The 21,732-nt window shown below is 39.8% G+C and overlaps 1 protein-coding gene across 4 annotated transcripts in view; it reads right to left on the reverse strand.

Moving 5' to 3' along the window:
• Nucleotides 1–21,732, reverse strand: part of slc8a2b (solute carrier family 8 member 2b) — a 97,705-nt gene that overhangs the window by 6,146 nt on the left and 69,827 nt on the right. For 3 of the 4 annotated variants that reach the window (XM_044120018.1, XM_044120017.1, XM_044120019.1), the window contains 12 exons: nt 15,885–16,351; nt 14,180–14,317; nt 13,877–14,104; nt 12,901–13,266; nt 11,283–11,408; nt 10,994–11,189; nt 9,758–9,888; nt 6,599–6,972; nt 6,139–6,242; nt 5,410–5,427; nt 2,181–2,305; nt 611–710 (listed from right to left, as the gene is read on the reverse strand). In XM_044120018.1, the coding sequence (XP_043975953.1) occupies nt 611–710; nt 2,181–2,305; nt 5,410–5,427; nt 6,139–6,242; nt 6,599–6,972; nt 9,758–9,888; nt 10,994–11,189; nt 11,283–11,408; nt 12,901–13,266; nt 13,877–14,104; nt 14,180–14,317; nt 15,885–16,265 (2,287 nt within the window). In that variant the 5' untranslated portion in view covers nt 16,266–16,351. Of the gene's footprint in view, nt 1–511; nt 711–2,180; nt 2,306–5,409; nt 5,428–6,138; nt 6,243–6,598; nt 6,973–9,757; nt 9,889–10,993; nt 11,190–11,282; nt 11,409–12,900; nt 13,267–13,876; nt 14,105–14,179; nt 14,318–15,884; nt 16,352–21,732 lie in introns of those variants that run through there. The other variant, XM_044120021.1, reaches the window with a different exon arrangement.

Genomic DNA, 21,732 nt, shown 5'->3' on the forward strand with positions numbered 1-21,732 from the left:
TCTGCTGAGTCAGCAGAGCTTCCTGCCGCGCATCGGGCGGAGGAGAAGCAGGTGGTTTCGTTGAATTCAGCTGTAACCAAACGGGATCCGTTCATAACAAGTTTGGCTTGTGATGTTCCAAAAGCACCATGTAGTCAGTGTGATAATTTGACTCCTATAGTAACTATCCAGAGATCATCAGCATCAGCCGGTGTTTAGAGAAAAAAAGTCAGACCCGACTTTGTGCAACAAACTTTTCCCCGCTGCTCACGAAGAATGATCTGTTTATTGCTCTTTTAATTCTCCATAATAGACTTAGACTCAGGAGAAGGGGAGTGTGTGTGTGTGTGTGTGTGGGGGGGGGGGGGTGTCAATATTTGCCGTGAAAATAGCTAATAAAGCCTCCAAGTAGTTGTGAAGGGTTTTTGCGCTTACGTCACTATGACGTCACCGCGACTAGTCGACATCGACTCGACTATTATCATGATGTAGTCGACCTTAAAAAATATGTAGTCGTTCAACCCCTAAAAGACACAATAATAAGATCTTTATTGTTGCACAGACTCAGACTGGTCTGAGCAGCTGATGGTAAACTGGGACCAGCTGGACGCAGACGGCCATGTTGAATCACCTGCGCTGACGGTGACCGCCTCCACAAACTGCTCCCTCCAGGAGTGAGTGCCGATGACCAGCGCCAGGTTGGTCTTCTTGATCAGCTTGTCCACGGTGCTCTGCCAATCACAACCAACGATTCATAAATCTTTAAAGTTTCAGTATGAATGTATATATATGTATATGTATGTATATATATAATATAATTGATGATGTCCAATTGTATTATTGACATGTAATGTCCCCCGCTGCCCCCCCCCCCTTTTTTTTTTTTACTCTTTCCTGTTGAATGTGGGTGGGTGGGGTTTGGTTGTTAAAAGATAAGGCAAATTCAATTCATGTTACCGTATTTTTATGCACCTTACTTTGTACTTTTTTTAATAAAAATATATATATATATAAAAAAAGTTTCAGTATGAAACCTTTATATAAAAAGTATTTTTTCACATATTTGTTGAAACTGTCACTATGTCATGACGGTTTATTATGCAACTAATAAGCTGCAGAAAAATCGAGCTCCTCTGCCTTGTCCCAGTATTAATTAGAAACAGCCAATCAGAGCAAGGAGGCGGGTCTTAGCCTTGTTATTTGCTCTCTGCTGCACTGCAGCTAGCATAACATGATGTTTTAACAAACGTGAAAACTCTGTATTTTTCTACGCTACATGTTCAGGTAAAACAAAAACAACAACAAACAGTCCTGCTGGTCTGACACTTTGCTTCGTCCAGATGGTTTGGGATCCTGGCTGTTGAGAAACGACTTCTTCCTGGAGATGTGGCCTGAGGTTCTAAATTTTACCCAACTGTTTACGTTCGCCGCATGTAATGAATCAGTTTGACGCTGTGAAGCTAAATGGAAATTTCCTTCGCTGTAAACAACCAGAGAGAGATGTGCCGATCCGAACGGGGCGGCTGTGCATCTTAAATCAATATTTAGAAGCGAGACCAACAAGGACTGAACGGCTTCATTCACTTCCTCCACTGCCAAACTACAGGCAAACTACAATTCTAAAATAGCAGAAATTTAAAGTAATCATTTACAACTACTCCTTCTGTTTGCTGATTGAAAATCCAGGTGAACGGGAGAAGCCAGACTATGCTGCAACATCAATTTCAGAAATTTAATTTGAAAAAAAAGAGGAAGTTTTCATGTTTTTTCTAGAAGATTTCTCAAATTGTCTGAAATTTTCTAGAAAAATTTAAATTTCAAAGTAATATTAGTCATTGATTTTTCTTGTAATGTGGAAAATTAATTGCTGTTTTTGTTAACATTAGCTTCCACATCGTACAGAATGAAAATGTATCCATCCTTTTTTGTGGCCGTTTTCTGTTTTTCTTAAAACAAACAAACAAATAAACAAAAAAACTACTAAAAATAGAAATAAAATGGTGCTTTTTTAAAATGACCTCAAAAATCTAACATGTAAATATTTATATAAAAACTATGGTGATCTTTTCTCAAAACATTTGTGTCTCTAGACATGTTTTTGGACTTTAGGGGGAAACTTCAGTTTGGTTTGTAGAGGTTGCAGTTGCAGTGCAAGCAGGTGGCCAGTAGAGGGCAGCACAGGGAAAGGAATGACTCGGCACCTTGAACTCGTAGGACTCCTCGATCACAACCTCCAGGCGGCTGTGCTCCCCCAGGATGGGCTTCCCCATCTCTGCGATCCGCCGGGCCTCCTCCTCCTCGGTGCTCAGCTGCCCCTCCGCCGCCTCTGGAGGGGCGGGAGGGTAAAAACACATAAACAACCGGAGCTATGAGCTTCAAAGATGGCCGACGCGTCTTCCCTCTAAATCCAGGATCAGTAACAGATTAGGCTTCAGCGTTTTGTTAATCCCCTTGAAATCAGATTTGTTCTCGAAGCCGGGATCTGGTCTGAACTCTGGAGCGTTTCAGCCGGATGTGAGGAGGAAATCTGACAGAAACAAACTTTAATCTGCAGATTTAATAAAAACTGAGTCATGAAGTTTTTTAATTCATAACAGTTTAGAGTTTAGTTCATAAACTAAACTGATTGTGTAGTTTCTGAAATCAACAAATGAGGGTCAAGATGAGGACAAATGGACAAATGGTTTCTATATGAATAGAAATGGATGGATGGATGGATGGATGGATGGATGGATGGATGGATGGATGGATGGATGGATGGATGGATGATGGATGGATGGATTATCTCCTTCCATGTGTTCTGGATCGATAATCTGTATTGATAATTTGCATTGATAATCTGTATTGATAATTTGCATTGATAATCTGTATTGATAATTTGCATTGATAATCTGTATTGATAAGTTGCATTGATAATCTGTATTGATAATGTGTATTGATAATCTGTATCGATAATCCAAACCCAGTTCTCCTCTAATCCCAGATGAAAGGCGGGTTAAACAGGAAACCAGTTAATCTGAGAAGCAGCAGAGCAGAGCAGGAAGCAGCAACTGTTTCTGTTTCTACTGGGCTCACACTCACTCCCAGTCCATCTGCCGGCTCCTGGCCCAGTCTGGTACTGGTCCTCCGCCAACCAATCAGAGCTCACGCTGGATAAATAGCATAAGGAGCCAATCAGGGGACAGAACACAGACAAGGAGCTCTGAGGTTCCTGACTGCAGCAGGACGTTTTCTCTGTCAGACCTCTGCTACTCTGGGTTTTAAACGTGTCCCATCTGTGTTGCCGTACTTTTGTAACTAATGTATTTTGACAGGAAGTGTCGTTTATACTCAGATATTTGTCAGTGCAGGAGATCTGGAACAAGAAGACGTTTACACATCACAAAATTTTACCAAATTCATTTGTTTAGTTTCTTGTTAAAATATTTTTAGTTCACTTGAAATAAAACAAAATCAACTTAAAAAAGAAGATTTTCAGCAAGACATAGGACTTTATTTAAAGTAAACAATTCCTTAAAATGTGTGAAAAAGTAACCCTCTGCTATATAATTCCCTGAGAATCTGGGTGCAGTGTAGGAAAAAATTGGGACAACATTTTATGTCAATTAAAACTCCTATCTGTTCAAATCATATATTCCCACCTTCTATGTCTGATTCTGCCTTTAAAATTTGGAAAAGAAATGGACTCAGTGAAGTTAAACACCTTTTCATTGATGGGATTTTTGCTTCGTTCACACAACTCATGGAACAGTTTAATATTCCGCATACACACTTTTTCCGCTATTTACAACTGCGGCATTTTGTGAAAAATAGATATCCCACATTTCCTGAACTGCCTGAAGAAACAGCTCTGGATAAAATCACAGGTATAAACATCCATGAAAGGGGGGCGATTAAAAAGATTTATACCATACTGCTAGATCTACAATCTCCTTCTCTCTCCATTATTAAGTCGCATTGGGAGAAAGATCTTGCAGTTACATTAACAGATGAGCTATGGCAATCCATTCTTCACAGGGTTCACTCTTCTTCAATATGCGCTAGACATGGACTCCTTCAGTTCAAAGTCTTGCACCGGTTGCATATCTCTAATGAAAAGCTAGCTAAGTTTTATCCAGGGACTGATCCCTTATGTAATCGATGCAGGTCAGAGGTCGGCTCCCTTATTCACGCTTTCTGGGCATGTTCAAAACTTCACACCTATTGGTCATCTATATTCAATACATTCTCAGAAATATACAATGTTACATTTGAACCTTCTGCTCTAACAGCAGTTTTTGGAATCATACCCCCGAATAGTTTACTTTCCAAATATAATTCAAATACAGTAGCTTTTGCTACGTTGATTGCGAGACGACTGATACTGTTGAGGTGGAAACAGAAGGCCCCGCCCACACATGAACAGTGGCTCTCAGAGCTCATGAGGTTCTTACATTTAGAAAAGATGAGGTGTACATTGGCAGGTTCAACTGCTAAATTTATCAAAACATGGCAGCCATTTTTACACTACATGGAAACATTTAAAATGAGTATTTTATCATAACTAAACTACTGCTATATTCTTTTAGTCAGCTTTGAACAGATTTTTGTGTTTTCGTTTGTCTTTATTATTTATCTATTGTGTGTGTGTTTTTTAAGCTTTTACTTTATTTTTAATTTTTATTTATTTATTTATTTATTTTTTTTCTGTGTGTGTGTGTTTTATGTAAGGGTTATATATGTTAAAGACAGCGCTGTATAAAACATGAATGCTGTAAAGAATATGCTGTGAAAATTGATAAATAAAGTATAAAAAAAAAAAAAAAATGTGTGAAAAAGTACGACTCAAACTGTCAGATTATTTCACTTTTATCAACTAATTTTCCCGTGTTTTAAGTGAAATAATCTGCCAGTGGAACTGGGACTTTTTAAAATGAATGTTAAGCAATTACTGACTTAAACAAGCTGTTATATTTTGCTGAAAAGTTATTTATAAATTTGTTTTGTATTATTTTAAGTTTACTAAGACATTGGCAATAGAAACTACACAAAAATCCATGGTAAGATTTTGTGTTTTTGCAGTGCGATGCTGGGATTCCTGCTGCTTGTTGGTGAAAATAAATAAATCTTCGAAGGAAATGTTGAAGTTATGCAGGTAAAACAGAAATTATGATCTGACTGGAGCCACTTGAGAGCAGACAGAGAGCGGAGTCGAATTTATCCTCCTTTAATCAGAGACAAATCTGCTGCTGCTGCTCTGGTGGCTGCAGATGTAGGAGAGTTTTCTGTGATTAAATGTCGATGGGCTGAGGACTGAACCTAATCCACATTACGTTCTGATGTTCTATGTAAAAATAAAATGTGAAAATAATTAGGAGATTAATCTGAACACACTTTTCCTGACCAGTTTGACGAGGTTTGGCTTAAAGCAGGAGGAATAATCAGACTTACCTTGGTTCAGCAGCAGAGCTGAGGACAAAATAACACAACAGTCATCAGTTATTCTCCATGAGAAACATGAAAACTTAACAGCTAACGTTTAACATTTCACTCATAATATACAGATAAAAAGGAGCACCGTTCTAGTTCCAGCTCAAGATTATTTTTTATATATAATAAAATGTTTTTCTGTTTGAAGTGATTAAAAAATACAATATGGAAAAATGTGCTATATTGTGCTGAACTTGATGAATAACTCGTTCTACTGGCTGATTATTTCACTGAAAATATGGAAAAATATCTTTGTAAGTCAAATAATCTGCCAGTAGAACGACTTGTTCATGAATATTAAGGAATTATTAAAACAAACTCCTAAAACGTGGCTGAAATGTTACTTTTACCTTTTTTTAAAATAACTAAGTTACTTTTCATTAACTTTTTAGTTAGCTAAAACTATACATTTAAAAGATTAACTAGTTTTTAGTTCGTTACACAATTAAAAATGGTAGTTTTAACTAACTATAAGTGTAAATGTTAAGTGCAATTGAAATTTATTTTGACTACACTTGACATCTGTCAAGTGTAATAATGCATTTCCCATAGAAACTTGACGAAAAATACTAGCAGTTTTCAAAATTGCTTACAAATATTTCTAGAGAGTAAAGTAAACCACAAAACCTAAGATAAAAATGTAAGTTTGTTTTAAATGTGACTCTGTGAAGTGGAGTAATCTTGTCTCACCTGAGATCCCTCTCTTCAGCCAGCGCGGCTCCTCCAGAACGATGAAGAAGTTTTCATGTTTTTCATACTCTTCATCATCGATTATCATCACCTGGAGGGTCTGACTGCAAGGAGCACAAACAGCGTCAGCGCCACCGGGCAGTGAACGCCTTCCACCAGCAGGGGGCGATCGCTGCAGGAGCGAAACACCAACTGGTTTCCGTTTCCTGTTTCTCTGACGGCTGCCAGCTGCCTGTCTGAGCCGAATGTAACAACACAGCTAATAACCGGAGCTGGGTGCTAACCAGTAGCTTTCTGGAAATAAATTACTTTTAGTATTATTTTTACTTTTAAAAGTAAAAGTAGCACTGGCAGATTATTTCAATTATTTGATCTAATAATTCTGCTAAAAAATGTTTCCTGTTCAGTCGCCCTCTCTAGCTCTGTGTGCGTTTCCGTGGTAACAGCTGCAATGCCTCACGTGGTTTGGTCGTTGGTGAACTCCAGCTCCCCGCGCGCCTCCTCGTAGTCCTCCCCCGCCATGGCGCTGCCCGACTCGGTGTGGTACGGCAGAATCACGGTGCCTCTGGCGCCCGAGTTTCGCACCACCGTCACCTCCATGGTGCCCACGCTCTCGCTCACGCGCACCAGGCGCTCGCTGAACGTGAAGATGCCGGCGTGGTCGTCGTCCAGGATGGTCACCGTGGCGACCAGGGGCTCGACCAGCCGGGCTTTGGGCGCGCTGCCCGCCTCGTCACTTTCGAACATCCCCTCGGCGTCGCCGACTCTCAGGTTGAGCAGGCGGACGAAGAAGTGTTCGTCTTCCTCGAAAATGTCGTCGTCGATGATGCCGACCTGCAGACGCACAGAGGCAGAATTACTTAACTCTAAACTGTAAAAACTTTCTTTTCCCAGTCAACCAAAGTCTCACTACAAGTTTCTGACTTGATTTAAGAAAAATTGACTCAAATTCTGTTGTCAGATTAAATATTTGTTGGTTAAATTTACCTGGATTTTTCACCAAAACCCTCAACAAGCTGACAAACTTTCTCTGAGCAAGAGAAATGTTGACATTAATCCCAGAAATTATCTAGAAAACACTGAAAATTTGAAAAGTGAAAAATTTGCTTAAAAAACTTCAAAATTTCCAGAAATTTTCTAGAAAAATTGGAAATTTCAGAGATTAATCAAAAAAATTACTAGAAAATTAAAACATTTTGAGATGAATTGCCATGAGCTTCAAGAAAAACCCTAAAAATTTCAGTTTGAAAAGTTAAAAATTTGCTTCAACAAAAATCTAAATTTTGATCAGAATCTCTGAAATTTTCTAGAAAAAATGTGGAAATTTCCTTGTTTGGAAAGTCAGAGATATCCGACTTCTGAAACAAAACCTAGAGAAATTCTGTGATAAACCTCAACATTTTGTTTGGATGTTGAAAATTTGCTAGGAAAAGAATAAAAAAAAACTGAGATTATTGTCAGAAATGTTCTTGAAAAAACAAGGGAATTCATAAGATTGAATCGTCAAAGATTTGAAACTTTGACATCAATCTCAGAAAACAGGTGCAAATTTCTGAGTTAAAAATTTGTTAGAAAAAATAAGAAATTTTGAAGTTAGTCTGAAATACCCGACTTAATGTGTTTTTATTGTTGGTTCTATGTTGCATTGTGTTTCTGTCTGATTTGATGTGAAGCACTTTGAAATGCTTTGCTGCTGAAATGTGCTATACTAATAAAATTTGATTTGATTTTGAATTTCTTTTTAGAAAAACTCAGAAGTTTGAAAAGTTGAAACTTTATGATGTTGTGAAACTTTGCTTTAAAGTAATGTTGGATAAAAACCGGGACGTTGTGTGTGTGTGTGTTGTGAGGTTTAGTGTTTCTCCTCCTGCTGCGGCTCTTCGCCTCGACTCTCATCATGAATCAATCCCTGTTTCCTCTCCCTTTGATCGTCTTGGATTTTGCATCCAGCCTGCAGGATTTTCTGCCTGTGTGCCTCCGTGAAGTGAAGCCGCGTCCTGCGTCGCTGCAGCGCCTCGGTTGGAGGTTTTTCCACGTGCAACCTGCTGCTGCAGCAATAATTCAGCTTTCACTTTCAGCATCTCATTTGTAAAAGTGGTTCAGCAGCGAAACGAGCCGCAAACCAAAGTTATTATGAATAAAAATAACAAAAACTGAAAAGGAGAAAGCATTTTTTGTTAATTGAAATAAATAAAAACGGTAATTAATGTGGAGAAACTGTAACTAAATGGAGCTAATCTTAGTTTATACAATTAATTAAAACAAACTGAAATTAGAGATTTTCTTTGTTTTCATGTTTTGGACTGTTGAACTGATGAGAAAAATATTTATTTTTTACAGTTTTGGAATAATTATTGCTCTGAATATGTTTGTGAGTCTGTATACTCCAGTTAACAATCAATTATTGTTTCAATAATAATTAATCAAATTAAACATTTCATCCCTATAAATGAGCTAATTTTGTTTGATTTTGATAGAAAATCAGTTTAGCAACATCCTTTGAATGTTCTGAGTATCCAAACTTTCCCCTCAATGCTCTAAATTTAGATTAATGTACTGAAAAAATTAATTATGTCTTTCAAACTTTAACTGGGTGAATTTGATTGTTTTAGCATAAGAAAAATAACAAACACAAAGCCTTGAGTTTCTCAAAATGAGGAAATGATGATTAAATGAAACTCCTTGTGATTAATTCAGGCTCAGATCTGCAGCTCTGCAGCCAAACCAGAATGAAAAAAGCTTTTCAGAGGCAAATCTGTTCAGGTCGAAGCTGCAGAGCTTTAATTGCTCTGTTTCTGATGAGCCATTTCTCTCTCTGACGATCAATTTCTCATCAAGACGCTCAAAGAGAAAATCAGAGTGAGGGAGAAACTCATCGATCCGTCAAGCCAGTTTTTATCTTAAACAGATCTCATTTTTTAAATCTTAACTTCCAGTTGTTTTTTTCTGTTTTTAGCCAACAGAAGATTCAGATCTCACCGCCGCGTTCGGGCCGTTACGTATCATAGAAACAAATGCAGAAGGACATTTCTGCCAAAAGTATCAAAGATTTTCTAGAAAAAAATATGAAATTTCTGAGTTTAAATGTCAAAAATTTGCAAGAAAAACTCAGATTTTGAGATTAATTTTTGAAAACCTCCAGAAAAGAACCTGGAAATTTCTAAGTTTGAAATTTGCCAGAATAAAATAAATTTTTTATTGTAGTATTTTTTTAGTATTTTTAAAAATTGGAAAATGATCAACTTTTGAAACTCAACAATGTTCTTGTCTTTTCTAGACATTTGGTGGGATTATCCTCAAAATGTTTGAGTTTTTCTTGCAATTTTTCAACTTTTCAAACTCAGAAATGTAAAAGTTTTTTCCTAGAAGTGTTGTGAGATTAATCTCAAAACTTTTTCTCTAGCAAATGTTTGGCTTTTCAAACTCAGAAATTTCCTCGTCTTTTCTAGACTATTTGTGGGATTATCATTTTATAGCAGAATCAATTTTTCTTGTTTTTTATAGAAAATTTCTGAAATGAATCTCCAAATTTCAAAAAGTATTTTGACAGAAATGTTCTCGTATTTTTCCTGCCACACCACCGTAGAATCTTTTTGTGGTTTTATTCGCTGCGACTCGCCTTGATCTCTTTCCGAGTGTCTCCGGGTTTGAACACCAGCGTTCCCTCGCTGTAGTCGTAGTCGGACCCGGCGTTGGCCGAACCGTCTTCGGTTCTGTAATCCACGTAGAACGTGTTCTCCCCCAAACCGCCTGCAGGCCGAAAACACAACAACCGTCAGAAAACGGGAGAAACAAGCACGGCGGAGGAAGCATCATGCTGTGGAGTCACTGGACTGAGAAACGTGATGTTAAACGTTCCTGGTTCCCTCATGTGGAACATTTAAATGGATGAATCTTGATGAATGGATGAATCAGAGAAAAATCGAATCACATCCGGCGTTTTATTCTGTAAATCTGCAGGTTTCAGGTTGTTTCTAAAATCTCTTTGAAACGACTGCAAACCTGTGGACACACAAAGCTCACAAGTTTTAAATATGAAGCAGCCGTGAAAATAAATCACTGCAAAGTAAAGAAGTCTAAAGGTTCTGCATATAAAGTCATAATTTATTAAAAACCAAAAGTTCTCATCAAACTGAGCCGACGTGAGAACGACAGAGTTTACTAAAAGATTTATTACTCTTATTTATCAGAATTAAACTGGTATCACCAGAATAAACTCACAATGACAATAAAAAAAGTACAATCCTAAAATTAAAATATAACAAAATAAAGTCATAATAGTAATATGAGAATAAAGTTATAACATTATGAGAATAAAGTTAGAATATTGGAAGATTAAAGTTACAATATTACAAGAATGAAGTTATAATTTTAAGAAAACTCCTATGCAAAAAATAATTAAAATGTAAAATAAGGAATATTGAGAATCCTGCAAAATTAAAATTCACAAATGATGAAATATTTTATCTTTTAACACATCAGTGGCTGAACTTTCAAACTTTTGATCAAACGGCTGTTTCTCCTAAATTTCTGACTCTCCTCTGGTAAAATTTTATCTTTATTCTCATGTCATCAGGACTTTATTCCTCATGTTGTTTTTATTTTTCCCATCCACTGAAAGGTCCATCGCCTTCCAAGATGGCTGACCTCAGGCGTCGTCTAGACATATTTCATGTTTGTCTTTTTATTTTATTTTGTTTTTGGACGGGCTGGACTGAAATGGAAATTTCCCACCTGAGGGAATAATGAGGGATATTTTATTCTATTCTTGTAAAAAGAGAAAATATAATCATCTCACCTGTCAGAACGCGTCACCATTAACCCTGAACTGTTGAGGAAGTGAAGGTTTCTCTACCTTGGCAGACCACGGCCAGCGTGAGAACGCCGCAGTTCTCCATGCACTGACTGTGGGCCGTCTCGAAGGAGATGTGGCTGCAGACGGCCAGGTCGTCTTCCTCAGCCTCCACTTCGTCGACCACCACCACGCGCCGCGCGTTGTCGGCGGCGTGCCTCTTCAGGACGTTTCCGGCTCCGATCATCATCCGGGTCGCCTGACGGCGATGAGGAGAAGCAAACCTGACGTTTAGGGCGGGACTTTGCGGTCCAAGGTGCGGTTTGTGGAGAGGCAGGTGGGCGGAGCTTACCTGTATGCGGTAGAAGGCGCGGCTCTTCTGCTGGTGCAGCAGCGCGTAGTAATTGGCCAGCTCCACCAGCTGGTCCAGCTCTTTGTCAGGATATTTCTGCTTCAGCTCCTTCAGGATGCGAATCACCTGCCGAAGACGAGCCGGGTTCAGGTTTCTGATTCCTGTCACTTCCTGGTACTTCCTGGTACGCTCGGTTCCACTGGAGTACTTTCTGGGCTTGTTCACTCCAGCCCAGTTCAATCCGGTTTAATCCAACTCCAGTCCGTTTGTTTAGAACGTCCGATTCGATTGGTGAGGTGTGAATGCTAAGCTAACGCTGGTCTCAGTTCGGTTGAAGTGAACTCTGGTTTGGTTTGAATGCATATGTGAACGCCAAGCGGACCAGAGACCGCTCCATAAGCAGGAAGTGCTCTACAGCGCAGGGCATTGTGGGTAAATACGACCAAAACAAACATGTTAGCCTAGCGCTAGCAGAAAAAAATGGCTCAGAGGATTTTACCAAAGACAGACGAGAAATCCTGCAACGGCTAAAATCTGATGCCTCCATTTCCGTTTCCATCTGGTGAAGAAGGAAATGTCGCTCGGTGTCTTCGGTTGTTTTTGTGTTGCTCGGTGTCTTCGGTTGTTTTTGTGTTGCTCGGTGTCTTCGGTTGTTTTTGTGTTGCTCGGTGTCTTCGGTGGTTTTTGTGTCGCTCGGTGTCTTCAGAGGTTTTTGTGTTGCTCGGTGTCTTCGGTTGTTTTTGTGTTGCTCGGTGTCTTCGGTGGTTTTTGTGTCGCTCGGTGTCTTCGGAGGTTTTTGTGTTGCTCGGTGTCTTCGGTTGTTTTTGTGTTGCTCGGTGTCTTCGGTTGTTTTTGTGTCGCTCGGTGTCTTCGGTTGTTTTTGTGTCGCTCGGTGTCTTCAGAGGTTTTTGTGTCGCTCTGTGTCTTCGGTGGTTTTTGTGTTGCTCGGTGTCTTCGGTTGTTTTTGTGTCGCTCGGTGTCTTCAGAGGTTTTTGTGTCGCTCGGTGTCTTCAGTGGTTTTTGTGTTGCTCGGTGTCTTCGGTTGTTTTTGTGTTGCTCGGTGTCTTCGGTTGTTTTTGTGTCGCTCGGTGTCTTCGGTTGTTTTTGTGTCGCTCGGTGTCTTCAGAGGTTTTTGTGTCGCTCGGTGTCTTCGGAGGTTTTTGTGTTGCTCGGTGTCTTCGGTTGTTTTTGTGTTGCTCGGTGTCTTCGGTTGTTTTTGTGTCGCTCGGTGTCTTCGGTTGTTTTTGTGTCGCTCGGTGTCTTCAGAGGTTTTTGTGTCGCTCGGTGTCTTCGGAGGTTTTTGTGTTGCTCGGTGTCTTCGGTTGTTTTTGTGTCGCTCGGTGTCTTCAGAGGTTTTTGTGTCGCTCGGTGTCTTCAGTGGTTTTTGTGTCGCTCGGTGTCTTCGGAGGTTTTTGTGCAGAATGCTCTGTGCTGTAATCCACTTCCTGCTTTTGAAGTGGCCTCTGATCTACTTGGCGTTCACATATGGATTTAAACGGCATCAGAGCTCAATTTGGTTTGCAGAGTTAGCTTGAGTTGGACTAAAACGGACTGAATGAACCGTGTGATTAAAACTTCCCTCCTTCTCCTCAGTTTAACTCGTTTGTCTGTGTCTCACCTCCTTGCGGCTCTCGTCCAGCTCCCTGCCGCTCTCCACGTTCACAGTGGCGCTGTTGGAGTTGGGCAGGTTGCCCCTGGCGACTGCCGCAGTGCCGATGCTGTTCGCCGTGGCGCCCGCCGCTCCGTCCCCGCCGTTCTCAGCAGGAACCACGGCGCTTCCCCCCGGCAGCTTGCCGTCAGTGATCATCTCCATGCCGCCTTTGGTGGGGGTCAGGTCCCCCTCGGTTTCCACGACGATGCCATGGCGCTTGTCGGCACGGTAACGCTTGCCCATGTACTTGTAGAAGAGCAGACGGCGGTCGGCGATCCAAGCCAGGAGGACACAGACGGGGAAGAAGAGCAGCGTCACCAGAGCTTCCCAGACCTGAAACACGACGGCCAGAGATTTAGGGACAAACACCCATGAACCCGTTGACCTCTGACCCCTGCAGGGTCACGAAGGGGCCGGTGGGAGATCCAGAATGATTAATAGGCTGGGATTAAGGAAGGAGACGGGTTCTGTTTCACAGAGCCTTGGTGCAGAACAAAATCTACAGACCTTATTAAACTGAAACACTTGTACATCTGATTGGTTGCCATGGAGATTAAAGGATTGATCAAACATGCATGGAAGATTCAAAGCAACAGTCCAGGTTTGTTTTTGATGAGGAAATAATATTATAACATAATGGAAAGATAAAAAAAATGGATTTTACATGACACTGCCTTATTTATCTGCCAATGGAACAAAAACATTTTCACCAACATTAAGAAATTATTGACGTAGAAGAAGCTCTAATATTTTGCTGAAAAGTTACTTCTCGGTTATTTTTGACTGATTTCAAGAGTACTGAGATATTTGCACTGAAAAGAAGTCAGAAGTACTTTGTGAGATTTTTGCAGTTTTACCAAAGGTGACAGTGTTTTACTAGTTTTAGCGCAGGCTAATCCTGCTGATGGTGAGATTAGCTCCGTTGATGGTTTCCCTTCCTCACCTCCACGACGCTCGGCGAGATGACAGCCAGGATGAGGTAGAGCCAGATGTAGGCGAAGATGCTCCAGAAGGCGGTGATGAAGAACACCCTGAGGTGTTTGATTTTGCGTGACTGGCCGTTGGGGATGACCCACACGCAGATCCCGATGATCACGAACATGTTGAAGGCGGCGCTGCCGACGATGGTCCCCGGCCCCAGCTGGCCGGCCTCGAAGTTGTGACCGCACACCTGCGGAGGAGCGGAGGCTCTGAGAGGCGAGCCGGGACCAACGAACGGACGACGCCGAGGGGTAACGGCGTTTACCTCGATCACCGACAGCAGGATCTCCGGAGCGCTGGAGCCCAGAGCCATGAGCGTCAGGTTGGAGACGGTTTCGTTCCAGATGCGAACTGTCGCCACGGACGTTTCCCCGTTGGGCATGGTGATGGTCACCTCCTTCTCCTGCAAAACACACACACTGGACACCTGAACACACCTGAGGAGCTGCAACTGCTTACATTTACTCAGACACGTTACCTTGAGTAACGTTTTTGAAGAAAAAAACACTTTTAGGAATATTTTTACTAATTTTACTTGAGTGCTTTTATTATGAAGTATTTCTACTTGAGTAAAAGTTCTGGATTTTCTACCCACTGAATGAAAAACAAGTGGACTATCAAAATAAGAGCTGGGTATTGATGAACCTCAATGTAAAGAAAATATTTAGTTCTGGCTAAACATTTAGCTTGCTAATTAGTTTGTTAATTATTATTGCTGATTAGTGGCATTTAGAAATTAATAACACGTTGAAAATATGACTGAAAATGACCACTGATTTTCTTTTCTCTTGTATTAAACTAAAAATTATTGCTGTAAATTTGTGACTTTCTATCTTTACAAACTATAACTAGCCAACCTCTCCCCCACAAATTACTACAAAATAAAACAGGAAATATGGGATAAGATTCAATATTTTCTCCCTGGTTGAAAAGAGTCGGGTCTTTTAATTGGTGTTAATTAATTATCATCACCTTTAATCACATTAATTAAACTCAGAAATTATGAACGTTTCCTAGAACTTATCTGACAAAATGACTCCTGCTGTCTAATAATCCATTTGAATTTCTTGGTTTCTGGTTTATTTATCATCATTGGGATCTGATGACCTCCATGAATCCCTGTGATGCCTTCAGGAAAAACGCGTAGGATGAAAAAATGAGCTGAAAGAGACGGATGGACTTTAATTTACTGTGACCCAGAGCCTGAAGGCCAGTTCTGCTATCGTCTCTTCCCCTCCAACTTATCTCAACATTTCCATAACGGACGATCCGACTTCAGTTCGTTCCTCTGTATCTACTGAGCTCAGACCAGCTGAACCGGTTGAGACGCTGCAGCAGATCCAGAGTCCAGCAGGCCTCAAACTGGACGTTAAAACATTGCAGAGGAGAAAGTAGTTTCACTGAATATCCCCAAAACAAATGTCACGTTGTGTTTATGAGTATTTCAGAAGGATTTCTGATATTCAGCTCTCATGATGAAGGAACATTCATCTGCTGTTCTGCATGTCAGGAATCAGAACCTTGTAACCCGGAACAGATTAACGATGGAGGCTGGAGGTGTGAAAGAATTTTAAATTTAAAAACAGTTTTTTGTTTTTTTTACTTTACTTTTGAAGCTCAGAAATTTCCAAGTTGGTTTCTAGAAATTTCTGAGGTTTGAGGTTTTTTTCAGCAAATTATCAAATTTTAAAACTCAGAAAGTGTCTTGTTTTTTAAATGGATCTAAAGTTTTCTGGATTTTTATATCTACACTGGCCAAAAAACTTTGGGTCACATGGAGCAAAAACAGATGTGAAAGGATCTGTTTGAACGCTGTCTAAGTGAAGTGACTGAAAGCTCATCAGAAATCCACATAAAAACCTTCAGCAGCCTGAAAAGTTGTCGATAAAGTTCAGATTCAGAACAAAACTTTCTGCAGGAAGTTACATTTGAACAACCCCAGCTGGTTTAAAGCTCCTGGTTCTGCTCACCTGAGAGGTGATGACCTCGATGGACGCCATGAAGCGGTCAGCGATGATGGACACTCCCAGGAACATGTACATCAGGGAGACGAAGTAGACCACGGCGCGGGCCACCTTGTACCCGAGGCCCGGCTGCTTGGGCTCCCACACCGGCAGCAGGATGCCCTCGGTGCAAACCGTCTGCTTGTTGCACTTATCCGGACCGCCGGAGGCGGAGCTGTTCCCGTACGGCAGCGACGGCGCCAGCGAGGCGGCGGCCGGCGAGGGCAGCGCCGTCCGCGGGTCCGGCTGGACGCTCGGGTCGACGCGCTGCGACTCCGGCTGGCAGGCGGGAAGCAGGACGGCGAGGAAGAGGAGGAGGAAGGAAGAAGGACAGGCGAAGGGAAACATGGCGGAGCCGGTTCCCACAAGCCGCGAGAGGAAGAGGAGGAGGAGGAAGAGGATGATGGGAACTAAGAGCGGCGCAACGAGCTCACCTGCAAAAACACAAGAAAAGATTCAGACAGAAACGGAGGTCAGGAGGATCTCAGGTGGAAAATATGGAGAGATTTCCACAAACAGACAGACTGTGGAGAGAAATCACAGAAATTCACTTTTCTAACTCAGAAAATCAGAAAATTCTGAGTTTGAAAAGTTTTAATCTTTCACTTTTTGAGTTTAGAATTTTTCATTTTTTCTAGAAAAACTCTGAGATTAAACTCAACATTTCTGATTTTTTCAAGCACATTTGTGACTTTTAGACTTTCCAAGATAAGTTTCTGAAATTAATCTGAACATTTCAGACTTTTTTCAAGCAACATTTTGAAATTTAAAATTCTAATATTTTCATGTTTTTCTAGAAGATTTCTGAGCGTCAGATCAAGATTTCTGATATTTTCTGGCATTTTCTTGTTTTTACTTTTCAAAATGAGAAGTGTTTTTTTTAAAAGAAACTTTATGAGATCAATCAAAAGATTTCAGTTTTTAAGCAGGTTTTTGATTTTTCTAACCAAGAAATCTCCACGATTTTTCCAAAAATAATAATAAAAAAATCAATATTAATCTGAACATTTTGTATATTTTCAGCAACATTTTGACATTTCAGAATTTCAATTTCTTTTTTTCTAGAAAATGTCCTAGATTCAAGTAAAAATTTCAGATTTTTTCTAGCTAATTTTCTAGCTTTTTAAACTCAGAAATTTCTCTGTTATTTCTAGAGAATTTCTGGTTTTTGGTGTAAATTTGCTCTTTCTGAGGCGATGTGGTATTAGGGTCCACAATGGAAATAAATCTTACCAATTAATTATCTGTCAAGTTTTGTTCTTTATAAATCAGTGCAAAACCACGAAGACGAGTGGATCCAGAAAAAGAAGCAAATATAAAACAGAGGCGACATCAAAGCTGTTTGGCTCCATTTTTAGGCTGCGTCTCACAGCGAAATGCAGCTGATCGCAGCGTTGCTGCAGCCATATTTATGGCTGGACTGACGCCGTGTTGCTGCAGCTGCGGGTGCTGCAGCTGCGGGTGCTGCAGCTGCTGGTGCTGCAGCTGCTCTGAAAACCCAGATAAGGAAGATCCAAGATGTCCGTCGAGCTCTCTGGTTGTTCCTGGTTGCTGTTTTGATTCATCCTGCTACAATTCATGTGTTCATCTTTAGTTCTACTAAAGAGACCGAAACCATTTCAACTTTAAGATCCTCGAAGCTTTTATGCTTTTATTATCCTGGAGGGATTTTATTGATTCTCATGGCTGCAAATTGTTTTTACCTTTTTGCTTCTTAGATTGTTTTATAATACTGTATTAAAAAACACTGCAACTGTGAAACTGTGATTTTATCAACAGAATATCAACAATATCACATTTATTTGTAGCAGCTGGTCTCTATGAGCTTCAACACTGAGAAATGTAATTTAATTCAGCTCTAAGTGTTGGTAGAAGCAGCTTTGAACAAATTATTACTAAACTTCTGACAATAATAAAGGATTTCTGCAGGTGGTAATAAGTGTGGAAGATTCTTTCCTGTTTTGCATCAACACTCTTCAGTACCGATGTCCGAGACAGACAGCAACGTTAAACATTAACCCTCCTGTTGTCCTAAAATAACATTTAGTGGATCTTTGGGGAGTTTTAATACAGTGGCGGGTCATTTTGACCCGAGGACAACAGGACGGTTAAATGGTCCAATGGAAGAAGAGACAGAGCAGCTGCAGTGAAACTTAGAAACAAAACAGAAACGCTGCTGAAGGGGAGGAATGGAGGAGGAAGAGGAGGGATACATAAGAGGAAGGGGGAGGGGCCAGACGCCCAGAGGAGGCTCAGCTCGGCGTCGTCAATCAGAGGACGGCCCGTTGTCATGGTGACGGGGAGGAGGGGGAGGGAATGATGCGGGGGTCGGGTTCCCGTGGGATGATCGATCAGAGAAAACGGTCGTCCATCAGTAAGGGCAGGTCTCACACACACACACACACACCCACACACACACACACACACACACACACACACACACGCACACACACACACACCCACACACACACACACACACACGCCCACACACACTACTTCTACACAAACTGATGACTTCGTATCGACTCCCATTTATTTTAGTTGCTGCATTTGCGCCCAACTGTCACCAATCTGCACTGCAAAAACACAAAATCTAACCAAGAGTTTTCAGTTTCTGGTGCATTAATTTCTTTTTACACCTTAAATAAAACAAAATGAACATAAAGTGACTTTCCATCAAAAATAGGAGCTTGTTAAGTTATTTATACTGAAACTAGATTAAAATAAAGATTTTGTGTTTTTGCAGTGAAGCCCAAGTATTCTTGGTTTAGTTTCAATGTAAAGATTTTATTACAATATATAAGAGAAAACTAACTTTTCAGTAGGAAAGTTGGTTTCAGGTAAATAATTCATTGATATTGAGTTTAAAATAACTACTACTACCATTTTCAGATTATTTCACTATTAAACATTTTTTCAATATAAAGAGAGAAAAAATATGTTTTTATTTCTGTTGATGCTTTCATGAAAATGTCTTGTCAGTCCAGAGGATGTTGTCCTCCTCTGACCTCTGACCTCTGACCTCAGTGCTGTGGGATGAATCCTTCCTGCTGCCAGCTGCGTGTTCATGTCGTCACGCGGGTCGTAATTACAGCCAGATGTTTTCATCTGTTTGTTAGATTTAAATTGAGACAAAGAATAAATACTTTCACTCGCAGGAAGCCTGAGTTTTCATTTGCTTCAGTTTAATAAATAAAGACACATCAGGTTTGTTTACTGTTTGGGTCGATGAACTTTGACCCTGACAGATTTCGCCTGCAGCCTCAGGCTGATCACCTGAAACAAAATGCAGGTGAAATACAAAATACAAACCTTCTTTATCCGAGACTGAAACATCCAGAAACAAACAGCGGCAGTCATTTTGTTTTATCTCAGATTTATTTATGCTTCCTGGAATCAGATTTCAGTCTGAGCGGTTCTGCCCATTCCGATCCGTTTTAGGGTCTCTGTCACTTTAAATCCCAATAAGCTGCTGCTGGCCACGCCCCCAAATCAACGAATCTTAAACTCGCACCTGAAAATTTAAGATTTTTTTTCTATGATTTGAGGGAATTTATTTGTTTTTTTGGTGTAAATTTATTGGCAAAAACATCTTTTGAAAACAATCCGTCCCTCACTGCTGATCTCCGACTCGGTGCCTCAACGTGGTTTTCACTGCCAAAAAATAAAACTCACTCATTTTAACATTAATCTCAAATTTTGGAGAAAAGAAAATTTACATTTTTCAACACTTCTAAAGCCAAAAATCTTCAACCTTTAAAACTTTAGAAATGAATCTAAAAATTTCTAATTTTTCCTTGCAGATTTTCACATTTTGAAGCTCAGAAATTTCCACGTTGTTTTCTAGAAAAAATTCAAAAATTTTTAATTTTGAAATTTCCAAATATTACAACAACTTGTTGAAGCACTTTCCAAGTGAAGACTCATCTGTTTAAATGTTGTGGATTCACAGATTCATTACATTTAGATCAACGTGACGTCAGAGTCAAAAATAACTCACATTTACAGTTTGGTCACAGGGAGAAGAAATCTCTTTCTAATGAGCACAAAACAAAATGATTTAAAGATTTAACAAAACAAAATGATTTAAAGATTTAACAAAACAAAATGATTTAAAGATTTTACAAAACAAAATGATTTAAAGATTTTACAAAACAAAATGATTTAAAGATTTAACAAAACAAAATGATTTAAAGATTTAACAAAACAAAATGATTTAAAGATTTAACAAAACAAAATGATTTAAAGATTTAACAAAAATAGTTTGGAGAAACTCACAAAAACAACTGAGTTGAAACTGAAAACCGAGCAGTGAGGCTCTGCAGCGAACCGTCTGATGATTGATTGATTGATTGATTGATTGATTGATTGATTGATTGATTGATTGATTGATTGATTGATTGATTGATTGGGCTCCATTCGTTGCTTCTATAATTGGGAATAAATGGAGGTCAAATCTGCCCTTGGATTTAATCTGGGCTGCCAGCTGCGGATGTTAATGCTGCTCATTCCTGGGAGGAAACGGTCAGGAAGTGAGTCCAGAGAAGGAGCAGAAACGGCTGGGATTACGAGGAAAACAGCAGCAGCGATGTGGGATTATTTTAAAAACAATCAGCCGGGTCGGCAAGATGAACTGGTTCCTGATGAACAGAACCGGCTGGGCTGTGTTTGTTCTGCAGCACACAGCAGATCAGAATAATCTGAATAATCTGATGCAGATTAGAATAATCTGAGCTGTGAGGCTGGGATTATAATCTGATCTTTCCCTGGATAGCTGTTCTGTTTTTTCTTGGTGGATTCGTGTCGTTTTTCAGGATAATGTCACCGAGAGCTGGAGAATTTACAAATGGAGACATCTGTGATTCAGCAGGAGACCAGCCCAACACACACACACACACACACACACACACACGCACACACACACACACACACACACACACAGACACACACACACACACACACACACACACACAGACACCTGCGTCTTCATCAGGTTCCCATATGGAGCGCAGGCAGGGCCAAAAAGGTTTGTTTATTTATTTAGGAAGGTAATTAAAGCTGAAGAGGCAGAAACGGATTTTAATCAGGAGGAAAAATAATTTAGAAACTCAAGTTATTGATTATTTTTAATCTTTTAATTTTAATCTGTAGATATTCTGTATTTGGAATATTTTAGGTCGTCCATAAAACCATCAGTTTCCCAAACAAAAGAAAATGTTTACAAAAAATATTCCACATTAAAAATGTCTATAATATCTCATATTATATATAAGTGACTTTTCAACAACTTATAGGAGCTTCAGTTGGGTGGATAGTTCAAGTTCCACTTAAAAAATGGGAAAAATGTTTTGTAAATATACAAAAGATTTAAAACAGCATATAAAAAATATATTTTAAAAAATTTAATATATAAGAAATTATGTAACATATTGAGGATCCAAATCTCTTGTTTGGTCAATAAACGTTTCCAACACAAAAGTTTCTCCATTAAAAACAGATCAGAGGTTTCGTTCTGCAGCTTGATAAACAAATTATTTCTCAAATCATAAAAACAGTGAAATATGAAATGAAGATTTCTGGAAAAGTTCCTGAAACAGCAGAAAGCTGAACTTTTCTCCAATCTGATGCAGATTATGAACATTTTATTTTTTATTTTTTATTTTTGTTATTTTTTTTTCCCCCACCAGGGGGTCCTTTTTGTGGGCTCTAGTGTCCCTTTTATCATAGTAGGCTGACAGGAAAGGGGGAAGACATGCAGCAAATGTTGTCGGGTCCGGGAATCGAACCCGCGACGGCCGCGTCGAGGACTGAAGGC

Source organism: Gambusia affinis, linkage group LG06 (assembly GCF_019740435.1).
Source record: "Gambusia affinis linkage group LG06, SWU_Gaff_1.0, whole genome shotgun sequence".
Taxonomy (NCBI): domain Eukaryota; kingdom Metazoa; phylum Chordata; class Actinopteri; order Cyprinodontiformes; family Poeciliidae; genus Gambusia; species Gambusia affinis.